The 16,228-nt window shown below is 51.2% G+C and overlaps 2 protein-coding genes and 1 long non-coding RNA gene across 3 annotated transcripts; all 3 read left to right on the forward strand.

Moving 5' to 3' along the window:
- The first annotated feature begins 208 nt into the window (after window positions 1–208).
- snrnp70 (small nuclear ribonucleoprotein 70 (U1)) lies at window positions 209–12,437 on the forward strand. The gene is made up of 10 exons (XM_072459566.1): window positions 209–422; window positions 1,293–1,446; window positions 1,517–1,579; window positions 7,198–7,252; window positions 7,330–7,394; window positions 7,463–7,525; window positions 7,597–7,678; window positions 9,229–9,330; window positions 11,275–11,374; window positions 11,444–12,437. The coding sequence occupies exons 2-10, from the start codon at window positions 1,300–1,302 to the stop codon at window positions 12,120–12,122; spliced, it is 1,356 nt and encodes a 451-aa protein (XP_072315667.1). The 5' UTR covers window positions 209–422; window positions 1,293–1,299; the 3' UTR covers window positions 12,123–12,437.
- Window positions 7,685–8,909, forward strand: LOC140372468 (uncharacterized). The gene is made up of 2 exons (XR_011928684.1): window positions 7,685–7,919; window positions 8,131–8,909. It is a non-coding gene; the product is annotated as an uncharacterized lncRNA (long non-coding RNA).
- A 1,486-nt stretch (window positions 12,438–13,923) lies between the features above and the next one.
- LOC140372469 (protein lin-7 homolog B-like) lies at window positions 13,924–15,918 on the forward strand. The gene is made up of 4 exons (XM_072459567.1): window positions 13,924–14,023; window positions 14,702–14,820; window positions 15,422–15,493; window positions 15,691–15,918. The coding sequence occupies exons 1-4, from the start codon at window positions 13,951–13,953 to the stop codon at window positions 15,916–15,918; spliced, it is 492 nt and encodes a 163-aa protein (XP_072315668.1). The 5' UTR covers window positions 13,924–13,950.
- The last annotated feature ends 310 nt before the right edge of the window (window positions 15,919–16,228 follow it).

Genomic DNA, 16,228 nt, shown 5'->3' on the forward strand with positions numbered 1-16,228 from the left:
TCTCAGGTTCTTGCAGGATAATGGATCCATGGTTCTCAGGTTCTTGTAGGATAATGGATCCATGGTTCTCAGGTTCTTGTAGGATAATGGATCCATGGTTCTTAGGACACAGAAGTAGAAGTGCTGCATCCATCCGCCTGGTGGCACTGGTGAGCCGGATGTTTTGCGTCAGTCAGGTGTCCATTTACGGCAGCCCGCCATTTCCCTCGTGCACACTTTCCGCTCGTGCACCGCCTGCGCCGCTCTGCTACATGCTACGTGCTAACGCCTGAGACACTTTTGTCTGCAGTCAGAAGAACCGCGTGAACCGGGGAGAACCACCGAGGCGAGCCGTCAGGGAGAACCGCCAGGGGCCCCGCACACACACCGGCTCCTCTTCAGTCTCATGGTGTGACTTTTGTCCGCACACTGGAGGAGCTCAGGTAAGAACATTGCGCTGCCATTTCCGCGGTTTCACACGTTAGCATTAGGCTAATGCTAATCCCGACAGTTTGAACGTGAGCGTGATGGACACAAGCCCGGACAGAGCGACATTAGGTTGAAGTGCTGTTGTCTGTCCTGTGATGTTGTGTTTGGAGGAGATTTGTGGGTTTGAACCGTGGCTTCATGCTAATGCTGCGGTGTCCGGGTCTTTGTGCGCGACTCGCGGCCGCGTTCCGTGTCCGGGCCCCGGGGAACCGTATGTTTTGAGGCCGCAGCTGCACGAAAACTCTTTTGAACTTGTTTGCTTGCACCGATCTTCGATTACGCCTCACGGAACACATGTTCTCCCAAGCAGGTGCCAAGCTACTTCATAAGGATATTACGAGTTCTGTCCGCGGGAATGCGTTGGTCCCTTTGTGTCCCCTGGGCTCGGGCCCCGCGTTTGGACCGTGTATCACTCAAACTCTCGCGTTCCAGTGATTGAGTGGGAGGTATATTTTAGTAGATGTTTAAACATGTACACTTAATGTAACTGACTAAATTCAATCCTTGTAATTGTATGTTTAAAATGTGTGAGTCCTGAGCCCCGGTGGTGGTGCTAATGTTGTTGTTGTTGTTGTTGTTGTTGTTGTTGGGCAGTTCAGAGAATGTGATTTGGTTCTAAACGTTCAGTGTGAAATATTGATCATGTGCTGGTAAAATTGCTTCCCTGAGCTGTGTAGAAGTGATTCAGTCGTCTGGTGATCTTGGTTGCAGTAGTTGTAATTGAGAACATTATTCCCCTAACCCTGTATTTATTAGGAGGATAAATTTGCAGTACAAGAGAACAGAGTTTAATTAATTTGTAACAGTATTTTCTATTTTCCCAGGTAAAAGATGACCCAGTTTTTGCCCCCAAACCTGCTGGCACTGTTTGCGCCGCGAGACCCCATTCCTTTTCTACCGCAGCTTGAGAAGCTTCCTCATGAGAAACACCACAACCAGCCATATTGTGGCATCGCCCCTTTCATCCGACACTTTGAGGTGTGTACAGACGAGAGCACTGATTTGGTGCCTGCTGTGGTCATGTCTCATAATGTTCTCTTTCCTCCAGGATCCCAGAGATGCTCCTCCGCCAACCAGAGCTGAGACCAGAGAGGAGCGCCTCGAGAGGAAGGTGAGCCACCAAGTGCAGGGCACGTTTCCACTGGTTCACTTTGGAGTGCATCTATGGTCCATTATTGTCTCCACTATCATAAGTGAATCATACTGGCCAATTCAAACAATCCAAACTGGACTGAGTCTAAAACAGATTCCCTCCTTTAACTCTTTGGATGATTGGACAAGAGAGGATGCAGGTGAAAAGACTGCAAAAACTAATACTTTTTCACCAAATGCTGACTTGATCTTGTGCTAAAGCTCTGATGCTAACTTTTATGTTGAGCCTTAGCAACACAAAGCTAGCAAAGCACGTTAGCAACAGCTGTTTCCTGTTTATGGCCGCACGGCACTCGCTTTGTCAAGAGCCACAGTCTGATATTTCCAGGTCATAAAGCTTCTGACATGATCCAAAGCCAAAGCACGACATAAAGAGAGGTTCAAACGCGGCGTAGAGGCTTTAGCCACGCCCCTCACATGCATAGAGGCTTTAGCCACGCCCCTCACATGCATAGAGGCTTTAGCCACGCCCCTCACATGCGTAGAGGCTTTAGCCACGCCCCTCACATGCAGCGAAGTCAAAGAAATGAGGCAAAACTGTTCCTGTGCACGCTAGCTTTAGCAACGCCCCCAACACACACACACTTGAAGTACTTTTGTGAATTGCTGTGCTCGGCCTCAGGATATAAAATATAATTCAGGAGTATTAAGATTAGCTTTATGTAGAAAACATGAGTTAACGTATTTCCCCCGCACAGTCGCGCCGGGAGTGTAAGCGGCGGCGCCGGGAGTATAAGTCGCATCCGCCAAAAAATTATAATAGAGAAGAAAAAAACACAAGTTACAATGGAGTATGAAATGCGGTTGCAATCGTGAAAATAACAAATATCACATAGTCGCTCCGGCGTATAAGTATAAATAGAAGTCGCACTCTGGCCAAAACTATGAAAAAAGGTGCGCCTTATTGTCCGTAAAATAGGGTATGTTTGGGTGACGTCAGTTGCTCCTGCAGCAGAGCTCCGCCTCTGGACAAAGAGTCTGAAAATGGATACACAGGATGACATTAAAAGAACTGTTCAACGCTCTGAACTGAATGGTATGGGAGCCCGGGGCCTGTCTGAGTGAAGCCCATGTCAATGTAGCAGCAGAAGTCTCCCTGTGGCCGCCCTGTCCTTTGTAGCTGTCCAGTGTAGGATGCACACTTTTAAAATGTAGTTGGAGCTCTTTGTGGTCAATAGTCTGTTAACCAGTTACATCAACGCTGTGATACTATAATAATCATAACTAGACCAAGCATCTTTAGGTGTATGGTTTCAGTGTATAAGTCTAAACATACTATTACATGTGTATAAGCCTAAACACACTATTACATGGTGTATAACCCTAAACACACTATTACATGGTGTATAAGCCTAAACACACTATTACATGTGTATAAGTCTAAACACACTATTACATGTGTATAAGTCTAAACACACTATTACATGTGTATAAGTCTAAACACACTATTACATGGTGTATAAGTCTAAACACACTATTACATGTGTATAAGTCTAAACACACTATTACATGTGTATAAGTCTAAACACACTATTACATGGTGTATAAGTCTAAACACACTATTACATGGTGTATAAGTCTAAACATACTATTACATGGTGTATAAGTCTAAACACACTATTACATGGTGTATAAGTCTAAACACACTATTACATGGTGTATAAGTCTAAACACACTATTACATGGTGTATAAGTCTAAACACACTATTACATGTGTATAAGTCTAAACATACTATTACATGTGTATAAGTCTAAACATACTATTACATGTGTATAAGCCTAAACATACTATTACATGTGTATAAGCCTAAACACACTATTACATGGTGTATAAGCCTAAACACACTATTACATGGTGTATAAGCCTAAACACACTATTACATGGTGTATAAGCCTAAACACACTATTACATGTGTATAAGTCTAAACACACTATTACATGTGTATAAGTCTAAACACACTATTACATGTGTATAAGTCTAAACACTATTACATGGTGTATAAGCCTAAACACTATTACATGGTGTTTAAGTCTAAACACACTATTACATGGTGTATAAGTCTAAACACACTATTACATGTGTCTAAGTCTAAACACACTATTACATGGTGTATAAGTCTAAACACACTATTACATGGTGTATAAGTCTAAACACACTATTACATGGTGTATAAGTCTAAACACACTATTACATGTGTATAAGTCTAAACATACTATTACATGTGTATAAGTCTAAACATACTATTACATGTGTATAAGTCTAAACATACTATTACATGGTGTATAAGTCTAAACACACTATTACATGGTGTATAAGTCTAAACACACTATTACATGTGTATAAGTCTAAACATACTATTACATGGTGTATAAGTCTAAACACACTATTACATGGTGTATTAGTCTAAACACACTATTACATGGTGTATAAGTCTAAACACACTATTACATGGTGTATAAGTCTAAACACACTATTACATGGTGTATAAGTCTAAACACACTATTACATGGTGTATAAGTCTAAACACACTATTACATGTGTATGAGTCTAAACACCGTCAAATGTAAATATTGGCTCCAGGTTGAAGGTCAGCTCTGTTCACGCATCAGCTCGTGGGCCTCTCAATCTAACTGTACCTAGTGCCAAAGCTAGTTTACATCTTACTTTGAGTTGTTTCTGTGAATCATTGCACATTGTCCCAGACGGGCCCCAGGGCCCATCGCCTCCGCTTTTGGACTTTGTAAAGTGAATAAACCAAAGTCATGGTCCAACATTAAACTCCATTTACACCACGAGAAAAGCAGCACAGCACAACTCCTCCACTGAGCACGTGCAGGACGACTCTCCTCCACTGAGCACGTGCAGGACGACTCTCCTCCACTGAGCACGTGCAGGACGACTCTCCTCCACTGAGCACGTGCAGGACGACTCTCCTCCACTGAGCACGTGCAGGACGACTCTCCTCCACTGAGCACGTGCAGGACGACTCTCCTCCACTGAGCACGTGCAGGACGACTCTCCTCCACTGAGCACGTGCAGGACGACTCTCCTCCACTGAGCACGTGCAGGACGACTCTCCTCCACTGAGCACGTGCAGGACGACTCTCCTCCACTGAGCACGTGCAGGACGACTCTCCTCCACTGAGCACGTGCAGGACGACTCTCCTCCACTGAGCACGTGCAGGACGACTCTCCTCCACTGAGCACGTGCAGGACGACTCTCCTCCACTGAGCACGTGCAGGACGACTCTCCTCCACTGAGCACGTGCAGGACGACTCTCCTCCACTGAGCACGTGCAGGACGACTCTCCTCCACTGAGCACGTGCAGGACGACTCTCCTCCACTGAGCACGTGCAGGACGACTCTCCTCCACTGAGCACGTGCAGGACGACTCTCCTCCACTGAGCACGTGCAGGACGACTCTCCTCCACTGAGCACGTGCAGGACGACTCTCCTCCACTGAGCACGTGCAGGACGACTCTCCTCCACTGAGCACGTGCAGGACGACTCTCCTCCACTGAGCACGTGCAGGACGACTCAGACGCACATCTGCTGCTGAGTGTATTCTATGGACATGAGTCCGACGCGTCGAACGCGCGTCCGGTGTGTTCAAATCAACTTATTTTTGTAATGCCCAAAATCACAACAACAGTTGCCTCTGAGGGCCACAGGGAGAAATGAATCAACAATGTCTGTGGTGGCGATGGAGTCAGACAATGTCTGTGGTGGCGAGGGACGATGTCCCAGGGTCCTCTGTCCTTAGACTCTCCTTCTGCAGGAAAAACTACAAAAAAAACCTCTTTGGGAAAAAAGCGTAGAAACCTGGAGGAGTTCCAGTGAAGGAGAGATCCGACTCTCACAGACGGACACGAGGGAGACTGGAGCTGGACCCACTCTTCAGGCAGAAGAGGGACCGTCCACACGGGGCAGGGACCACTTCACCAGGGGAGGGGCATCTGGGTCCACAGGTCCTCAGGAGTGAGAGAAAGAAAAGAAGGCGGTGAACAGTTTGCAAGTGGAATCAAAAAATAAATATTGTTTGATAGCATAAGTAGTCAGAAGAAGAAGAGGATAGTGCTCAAGCTGTCATACTTCCCCCAGCATAGTTACTCCTAGGGCAGCGTAGCTGAAGCTGTGGGTTTATCTTTCTGTTCCTAACTACTCTGACCATAAGCGATTTCAAAGAGGAACGTTTTAAGCCTGGACTTAAATGAAGAGACTGTGTCAGCATATTTAACATGGGTCGGGAGCTGATTCCATAACACAGGAGCTTGGTAGCTAAACGCTCTACCTCCTACAGTACTTTTAGAGACTCTTGGCACCACCAGAAGGCTCTACCTCCTACAGTACTTTTAGAGACTCTTGGCACCACCAGAAGGCTCTACCTCCTACAGTACTTTTAGAGACTCTTGGCACCACCAGAAGGCCAGCATTCTGAGAGCGAAGAGCTCTGTTTGGATGAAATGGTTCTATAGCATCTTTGAGGTAGGATGGGGCCATGTCATTTATGGCTTTGTAGGTCAAGAGTAGAATTTTGAATTTGATTCTAAACTCGACGGGGAGCCAGTGAAGAGACTTCAGCACTGGCGTAATGTGCTCTCTTCTTTTTGTTCCTGTTAGTAATCTTGCTGCTGCATTTTGAACCAGTTGAAAGCTTTTTATGGAGCTTTTAGGACACGCTGCAAGCAGGGAGTTACAGTAGTCTAATCTAGTCGTTACAAATGCATGGATAAGTTTTTCGGCATCACTTTTAGGCAGGATTCTTCTGATTTTGGCTCTTGTTGCGCAAATGGAAATAGGCTGTTTTACAAGCTTGATTTATATGAGCTTTAAATGAGAGCTCCTGGTCAAATAAGACTCCAAGGTTTCTTACAGTAGAACTGGAGGCTACACTGACATTGTCCAGTGTGACTATCTGCTCAGATAGAGCGTCTCGTAGATGCTTAGGGCCAAGCACAATGACCTCGGTTTTTTCAGGGTTAAGAAGCAGGTAGTTTAGTGTCATCCAGGTTTTTATCTCCTTCACACAAGCACTAAGTCTGTCTACTTGATCGCTCTGATCAGGTTTCATTGATAAATACAGCTGAGTGTCGTCTGCATAGCAGTGGAAGTTAATGTCATGCTTTCTGATCATGTGACCTAACGGCAGCATATAAAGAGTAAACAGAATTGGACCGAGTACCGAACCCTGTGGCACACCGTAAATTACTTTAGAGCTTGGTGAGGAGCTCTGGTTTACATTAACAAATTGGAACCCATCAGATAGATAGGATTTAAACCAGCTGAGGGCGTTTGTCGTTCACGCGCTCAAATTCTGCGTCGGGCGCGATTCGGCCACAGCGCTCTGAACGAGGCTTTAGAAGCAGAGCAGGACGGTCATGGTCAGTGCTTGGATGAGACTGTTGGAACACCAGGTGCCACAGGGGGGCGCTAGAGGGAATGATGTGCCCCTAAGGCAAATCAGACACTTGGGCCCCACATAGTAAAGCGCTGAGAGTCCCTGAAGGTGGATAAGTGCGATCTACGCTGCTGTTGGAGTCATAATTCTAATAATTTGTCAAACATTTGTTTGCAGAGGAGGGAGAAGATCGAGCGCAGACAGTCTGTGTTGGAAACTGAGCTGAAACTCTGTGAGTACAGATGGTTTCTTTGAGCACACACTGTCTCTACATTAGTCTTTCTTTGACTCTTTGCCTCTGTTGTGTAGGGGATCCCCACAATGACCCAAACGCTCAGGGTGATGCCTTCAAGACCCTGTTTGTGGCTCGAGTGGTGAGTCCTGAATCTTAATGTCCTCCTCAAGCACAAGGATGTTCCTTATTGCATTTGTCCCTTTTCAGAACTACGATACCACAGAGTCCAAACTCAGGCGAGAGTTTGAAGTCTATGGCCCCATCAAAAGGGTAAGTCTTAACTTGATGATGAAGATGATTGTACAGCACATGCATTAACACTGTTCCCTGTGTTACTTCAGATCTACATCGTGTACAACAAAAGGACGGGGAAGCCTCGTGGATACGCCTTCATCGAGTACGAGCACGAGCGGGACATGCACTGTGAGTACCCCAAGGGAACACAAGTGGTCCATGAGGCGGTATGTGCACATGAAGCAGTGCACATAGTCGGGCGGGGCGGGTGTGTCCTGTAGCCCTGTGCATGTCCTGTGTTAGGCTGTGCTGTGGTGTTGTGTGGTTCTGAGGGGTAGGCTGTGTCTGAGCTGTTACCTCTGTCACAGGAGATTTTGTAAGTGTCAGACGTGTGAGCTCTGAGGCCAGAGCTCAGCTGTGGACGCGCATGGTAAGCACAAGGTGGCGCTGAACAGGGCACTACACCGTGGTAGTGCACAGGTCCTCAGCCCTGCCCACAGTGACCTCTTCATACCTGTGCTAGGAGCACAGGGGAGTGCTGGAGAGCAGGGTTGCAGGAGCTGTGCCTGGACAGAGGGAGGGGGCGGGGCAGCGGGCCTCTGGAGTGTATTAACTGTCTGTTGTTCTCATTGCCACTGCAGCCGCCAATCTGTGATGGCTATTGGCCAGAGCTGGCTGGCAGATGATGATGATTAAGATACATCTACTCTACTACCACAGCTCAGTTATGGTTGGTATAAAGGGTTTGTATGATGGGTAAGATTTCTTTCCACCCTCATATACTACTTGGAGCGAGTGGGACAAGCCTGTCCCCGTGCACTGGAATGTAAGCATTGAGTGCCTATGGACACCTATGAGCTCAGGGCAGAGCACATGTAAGACACCTGTCAGACACCTGTCACAGCACACAGCAGCTTCATCACACCAGTCACTGTGCATTCTAAATGTACCTGCCAGGACTAGTTAGGACCTCCCATCACATTCAAATTTAAGTCTACATCTAATAATATGCAAATTCAAGAGCCTGAAGAACTGTGTTCTTAGTGTTGGACAGTGCAGAGCAGACAGCACACTCCACACAGCAGAGATCAGCCCTGGGTTTGTCCAGGACAGATGGTCCACTTTAGTGATTTGTGTAGCTCTTGATGAACTGTGGGTGTGGTAAGGCCCCTATGCTTTGTGGTGGTCCTGTAGAGGCCCTGCATTTTGGATGGAGGGTACCGGGTAAGGCCCTCTGCTTGTGGGACGTGCGCTGTGTCTGCGGCAGTATCATCCAGGTTAAACCAGTACAGACTTTAATTGTAGCTTAGTTTCGGTCTAATGCATGTTGTACAACATATCAATGACTTTAAATCGATTATAACAGTTACCACCTTTCAAAATGACATTGGCCAAATAGTCTTCAGTCTTTCAGTTGTACCTTTTGGCGCTAAACGTCTGAGAGCCGCGTCTACAGCAGCAGCAGCGGCAGCAGCAGTAGTAGTAGTAGTAGAGCACATGAAGCGTAGGGCAGGGTTGGCGGTTGTTCCTGGCTGTTGGGTAGTTCATGGTAAGCCCTGGTTAAAGGTGTAAAAGGTTTTGCGCTCTCGTCTGGTGGAAGGAGGTCCTCTCCATAGTGCCTCGGCTTTTGCCCAGCGAGCGGCCCTCTGCTGGTCAGTATACAGAAGCACTGATTCCTTGGCCACATAGACCTGTTGTGTTGGCCGTGTGCTCAGCTGTGTGTCTGTGTCACTCTGCAGCTGCCTACAAACATGCCGACGGCAAGAAGATCGATGGGCGCCGAGTGCTGGTGGACGTGGAGCGTGGACGCACTGTCAAAGGCTGGAGGCCACGCAGACTAGGTGAGCCTTCCTCCTCACACCCTAAGTAGGGGGTGTAACAATTCTGTTGAATGCCCAATTCAGGATCTACAATTGGATTCATCGCCGACCGATTTTGATTCATTATTCCCACTTGAGTGATCTTAAGATCGCCGTGGTGCTGTTCGCTCGCGCCACTCACACGGTTATCTTAATACCTGGCGGTATCTTTTGGGGCGTGGCGGTGACCAGCCGCGGCACGCCACGCCCAAACCCTTCAGCCAGAACACTGGGTAAAGGAATCTTTAAGAAAATGTTATTTGTATTGCACCTTTCACAGACGGAAGTCACAAAAACACATGGAACAATAAAGAGTGAAGTCCCTAAAGCAGCTGTAACACAAGGTTATGACCTTTTATAAAGCAACAGAGTCCAGTGTATGTTTCTCACATCTGATCCATCTGTACTTCTTTTACTGCATTAACTACAGTTATTCAAATGTAGTGAAATGTGACCTTTGGCCCCCGAAAAGGTCTTGCCCTGCTGTTTTCTCATATCATTTTCTCTGGGTTATGTCATTAATTACAACAATTAAAAAATAATAAAAATATAAATAAAAATTGCTGTTCTCGGATCAATTTAAAAAAAAAAACACACACTTTAAGCCAAATTTTCAATGTATTGACTGAATTTGAGCTAAATCAGTAGACCAACCTGTTTGACGTTGAGTTCCAAAAGCAGCTCATCGATCACTTTAGATCTCAGGGGCCACCAAAGTCCTGCCAGGCCTTTTTTAATGTAGAAACGGTTCTGCCAAGAACTATTTCTCCTCCTGCCTTGAACTGGTTCTTCTCCGGAAGAACTCAATTAAACTAAAAATTAAATTGAATAGAAATTGCACCAGCTCTGTCACTTCATTTTTTCCAAACTACACAAAGTAATCGCGAAGTTACAGCTGCTAAAGACTGCAACCAAAGTGACGCCCTGCGTGTCTGCGTGTCCGCGCGCCCTGCGTGTGTCCGCGCGCCCTGCGTGTGTCCGCGCGCCCTGCGTGTGTCCGCGCGCCCTGCGTGTGTCCGCGCGCCCTGCGTGTGTCCGCGCGCCCTGCGTGTGTCCGCGCGCCCTGCGTGTCCGCGCGCCCTGCGTGTCCGCGCGCCCTGCGTGTCCGCGCGCCCTGCGTGTCCGCGCGCCCTGCGTGTCCGCGCGCCCTGCGTGTCCGCGCGCCCTGCGTGTGTCCGCGCGCCCTGCGTGTGTCCGCGCGCCCTGCGTGTGTCCGCGCGCCCTGCGTGTGTCCGCGCGCCCTGCGTGTGTCCGCGCGCCCTGCGTGTGTCCGCGCGCCCTGCGTGTCCGCGCGCCCTGCGTGTCCGCGCGCCCTGCGTGTGTCCGCGCGCCCTGCGTGTGTCCGCGCGCCCTGCGTGTCCGCGCGCCCTGCGTGTCCGCGCGCCCTGCGTGTCCGCGCGCCCTGCGTGTCCGCGCGCCCTGCGTGTCCGCGCGCCCTGCGTGTCCGCGCGCCCTGCGTGTCCGCGCGCCCTGCGTGTGTCCGCGCGCCCTGCGTGTGTCCGCGCGCCCTGCGTGTGTCCGCGCGCCCTGCGTGTGTCCGCGCGCCCTGCGTGTGTCCGCGCGCCCTGCGTGTGTCCGCGCGCCCTGCGTGTGTCCGCGCGCCCCGTTATGATTGGGTATTCAAATTCCAAAATGCATGATAAATACACATTAATGCCCCCAGGCCTTTCACAGGCCCCGCCCCCAGGCCTTTAACAGGCCCCGCCCCCAGGCCTTTAACAGGCCCCGCCCCCAGGCCTTTAACAGGCCCCGCCCCCAGGCCTTTAACAGGCCCCGCCCCCAGGCCTTTCACAGGCCCCGCCCCCAGGCCTTTCACAGGCCCCGCCCCCAGGCCTTTCACAGGCCCCGCCCCCAGGCCTCTCACAGGCCCCGCCCCCAGGCCTCTCACAGGTGCTTCTTGGTTGGTTCATGTCTCTTTGTGTGCAGGTGGTGGTCTAGGCGGGACCAGGAGAGGAGGCGCTGACGTCAACATTAAGCACTCTGGCAGAGACGACTCCTCGCGCTACGACGAGCGGCCCCTGGGCGGGTGAGCTTTTCACTGAGTGTTTTGGCTCTGATGGAGGGGCCCCTCTGACAGTCTTAACTGTGTCCTCAGAGAGCGTGACAGAGGTGACCGGCATGAACGTACCCGGGACGGTGAGAGGGAGCGGCGCCGCTCGCGTTCTCGAGAGCGCCGCAGACGTACGCGTTCCAGAGAACGAGAGAGGGCCGCAGGAGAGGATGTGGCCGGCGGCGGGGCTGGTGGCGGCGGGAGCAGGCGGCGGGACAGGGAAAGAGAGGCCCGGGGCGAGAAAAGCAGAGAGAGGAGTCGTGACAGAGAGCGCAAACGCAGGAGCCGCAGCCGCGACCGCAAGAGGGACAGGGACCGCACCAAAGGCCCTGACGGAGAGGAGGGTCCCAAAGAGGTGGTCCCGGAGGCAGTGGAGCGAGGGCCAGATGAGCAGCCAGAGGGTGAGCCAGGGGCCGAGGGGGACGAGCAGCGGCGGGACAGAGATCGAGACAGGGAGCGCAGACGCAGCCACAGAGACCGCGAGCGCAGACGGGACAGGGACAGAGAGCACAAACGAGACCGAGACAGGGACCGAGAGCGCCGGGACGACAGGCACACGGAGCCCCAGCCCCAGGACCAGGCCCCGGAGGAGGACAACGGCCCCTCGTTGAAGACACCCGAGTACTCCCAGGAGGAGAGCCTGGAGCAGGCCCCCGAGGAGCCTGACGATTACAACAATGGGGAGAACGGCTACAAGATGGAGGCGGCCGGAGAAGAGTACTGAGCGCCTCCTTTGGACTAATGGGACACGCTCCTCCAAATCAAAGCTGAGCCTCCTCAAACTGTTCATGCCTTCTTTAAATTACTGTTGAGAACCATTTGGGAGAGGGCCCCAAAGGGATGACATTTAGTTTTCATGTTTCCACAAGTGTGCTGTAAGTCTTAGTTGATGAAATGGTCTTGTGCTCTGCATGCCAGACCCATGTCCCATGAGGCCCCGTGAGGCCCCTCAGCTCGCTCTGTCCTACACAATCTGAAGCTGGAGCCGCTGGGACGGGCGGGGCCAATTGTTCTTTCTCAATTAAACTTTTTAATTATACCCTTCTGGTCTATGGTGCCTTTTCTTCTGTTGTAAGTACACATTATTGTTGAGCGGCCATTTTGGAAGCATGTGGTGGAATTGGAGTGCCGGGGTGCCCTGCCAGGGGGCCCCGCTGTGCCAGAACATCAGCTCCATAGACCTGACCAACACACGCTAGTGAAGTGTACAATATACTGCCCCCTACTCGCACGGGCACAGAATCTAAAATGACACTCGCACACGGGCACAGCGCTCCTGAACTGCTGATGCACAAACTGAAGCCTCATGTGACTTCCTTGTTTGCTACATGGTTAAAGGCGGTATGGACGATTTTTTGGCGATTTGAGAACGCAGGCGGAAGTGCTCATGCCACTCCCCCGTGCTCATGCCACTCCCCCGTGCACATGCCACTCCCCCGTGCACATGCCACTCCCCCGTGCTCATGCCACTCCCCCGTGCACATGCCACTCCCCCGTGCACATGCCACTCCCCCGTGCACATGCCACTCCCCCGTGCACATGCCACTCCCCCGTGCTCATGCCACTCCCCCGTGCACATGCCACTCCCCCGTGCTCATGCCACTCCCCCGTGCTCATGCCACTCCCCCGTGTGGACTGATACAACACACACGTGCGTTTGTTTATTAGCGCGACGGATCACATCGCATCTCTCGTCTCCTGTAGATTTCTGTCCACTTCTGCGTCAGCTCCAACTGTCTTTCTCCGTCTTCATTTTGTCCCGTACACTGAGGGAACTATATTATGATAGATCCATGCGCTTAGGCACGCGGAAACGTGGGGACGAGCCTGACGCGGCTGCAGGTGAGCGACAGGTGCGTTTTATGATTGATACGTGGCAGGACAAATGATTTATCCTCGACACGAGGAAATATGATAACAAAAAAATTGCTGAAAAAAATCGTCCATACCACCTTTAATTTGGACACGCCCTCTGAAGTTTGAACTACAAAGTCACTAGTATGCAATTATAATAGTCATTCAATTGCACTTTTAAGGAAAGTAGTAATGTAACTCTAACAATAGATGTGTAAGTAATTGTGTAAGAACATAAACCCATGTTGTAGAGCAGCTCTAATGTGCTCAGAGTGGAACACCACAACCATTTAAAGTTTTGGCTTTGTGTTTTAGATTGACTCCTTTATCTTTTTGTTGTGCATGAGCTTCTACACTAGACATAATTTATCCACACAGTGCACAGCAGCTACACACGGGGTGCGGCTCACACACGGGGGTGCGTGCAGCCTCAGCCTGCAGCCCCTCCGTGCAGCTCCAGCTCCTGCCTGCAGCTCCAGCCTGCAGCCCCAGCCTGCGTGTAGCCCCTCCGTGCAGCTCAAGCTCCTGCCTGCAGCTCCAGCCTGCAGCCCCAGCCTGGGTGCAGCTCCAGCCCCTGCGTGCAGCTCCAGCCTGCAGCTCCAGCTCCTGCAGAAGCGTCATAGTGGGCTCGTCACATGATGGACGCGCTCTGACTCTGAACAGTCTCATCCTCGTAGTGACTCCAGCTGTGACACGCCATGATCTCCTATTACCACAGCGGCAAAGACACGGACATGGCCGCGATGAGGGAGCCGCTGTGTCTGGAGAGAGGTACGTCATGCGCCAAGGGCCCGGTACAGGCCCGGTAGAAGCCCGGTACAGGCCCGGTAGAAGCCCGGTACAGGCCCGGTACAGGCCCGGTACAGGCCCGGTACAGGCCCGGTAGAAGCCCGGTACAGGCCCGGTAGAAGCCCGGTACAGGCCCGGTAGAAGCCCGGTGCTGATGAGACTGAGGATGGAGAATACGCACTTGTATCATTTACAGGCTCAGAATGTGCTGTAAAAACAGTCTGTCCTTTGGTCATTTCAGTCCAATATTTCTGACCAGGTCAGTCCCAGAACACGTAACACGTGACCAGGGGCCAAATGCAGCCCTCTGACTTTCTTCTTGGTCCCCAGGGCCCTGGTGACCATCATAATTGGTACTTTCCTAATTTGACGTGAAGTTCACTCATTACATGAAGTGAACATGAACCACATTTACTGTTGACAGCTCGTCTCCATGGAGACGTCATTGCTTTGCCTGGAATGTCCCACAATATTGTATTAAAAATCTATCTTGCATTTATTCAATCATAGTATTAAAAAAACCTTGGCTCTGCAGCTGACCTGTGGCGCCACCTGCTGGTCTCCATGGAGACCGACAACCTGAATGTCTTTAAACGCTCCATCTCTATTGAGACCACAGGGGGCCTCAGTGCTGCCCCCTGTGGTCAGATGTGTGGTCAGATGTGTGCAGGGTGGTGGAGCTCCTGGACCGGCTGCAGAGGAGCGGAGAGCTGCCTCCACCCAAACTGCAGGCTCTGCAGAGGGTTCTCCAGAGCAAGTTCTGCGCAGCCATCAGAGAGGTGCTCAGTCTCCTCCTGAACATCTGCTCCTCCTCTCCTCCTGAACACCTGCTCCTTCTCTCCTCCTGTCCCTTCACTCCTCTCCTCCTGAACATCTGCTCCTCCTCTCCTCCTGAACATCTGCTCCTCCTCTCCTCCTGAACATCTGCTCCTCCTCTCCTCCTGAACATCTGCTCCTCCTCTCCTCCTGAACATCTGCTCCTCCTCTCCTCCTGAACATCTGCTCCTCCTCTCCTCCTGAACACCTGCTCCTTCTCTCCTCCTGTCCCTTCACTCCTCTCCTCCTCTCCTCCTGAACATCTGCTCCTCCTCTCCTCCTGAACATCTGCTCCTCCTCTCCTCCTGAACACCTGCTCCTTCTCTCCTCCTGTCCCTTCACTCCTCTCCTCCTCTCCTCCTGAACATCTGCTCCTCCTCTCCTCCTGAACATCTGCTCCTCCTCTCCTCCTGAACACCTGCTCCTTCTCTCCTCCTGTCCCTTCACTCCTCTCCTCCTCTCCTCCTGAACATCTGCTCCTCCTCTCCTGAACATCAGCCCCACAGCTCCATGAACATAGTGTTGCTCCTCGTTGTAAGGGCGTGGCCCCTGTGTGCCCTGCAGGTGTACGAGCAGCTGTATGACACCCTGGACATAGTGGGGGGCCCCGAGGTGCGCGCTCAGGCTGTGGCTAAGGTACACACCCTATTTAAACTGCATAATAACTTATATCTACTTCTCACAGAACTCACTCAAAATCCTTCAGCAAATCAATGACAAATATAATAAATGAATAATTGAACAATTGATTCTTGTGAAGACATTTTCCTTGACCTGCATGTTCCAAACAGCACTATAAACCAGGAGTCTGACCGCTGCTCTGTGACCCTCAGGCTACAGTGGCCGCCTTCGCCGCCAGTGAAGGCCACGCCCACCCCCGCGTGGTGGAACTGCCCAAGACCGAGGAGGGGCTGGGCTTCAACATCATGGGAGGCAAAGAGCAGAACTCCCCCATCTACATCTCCAGAGTGATCCCTGCAGGAGTCGCTGACCGCCAGGGCGGCCTCAAGAGAGGAGACCAACTGCTGTCCGTCAACGGAGTGGTGAGACATCTGCACTGACCGCTGTGAGGCGTCCGCACTGACACTGACCGCTGTGAGGCGTCCGCACTGACACTGACCGCTGTGAGGCGTCCGCACTGACACTGACCGCTGTGAGGCGTCCACACTGACCGCTGTGAGGCGTCCACACTGACCGCTGTGAGGCGTCCACACTTACCGCTGTGAGGCGTCCGCACTGTCACTGACCGCTGTGAGGCGTCCGCACTGACACTGACCGCTGTGAGGCGTCCGCACTGTCACTGACCGCTGTGAGGCGTCCGCACTGTCACTGACCGCTGTGAGGCGTCCGCACTGTCACTGACCGCTGTGA

This window comes from Eucyclogobius newberryi, unplaced genomic scaffold (genome assembly GCF_026437365.1).
Source record: "Eucyclogobius newberryi isolate DKJ021-1_F unplaced genomic scaffold, fEucNew1.0.hap1 SCAF_234, whole genome shotgun sequence".
NCBI lineage: Eukaryota > Metazoa > Chordata > Actinopteri > Gobiiformes > Gobiidae > Eucyclogobius > Eucyclogobius newberryi.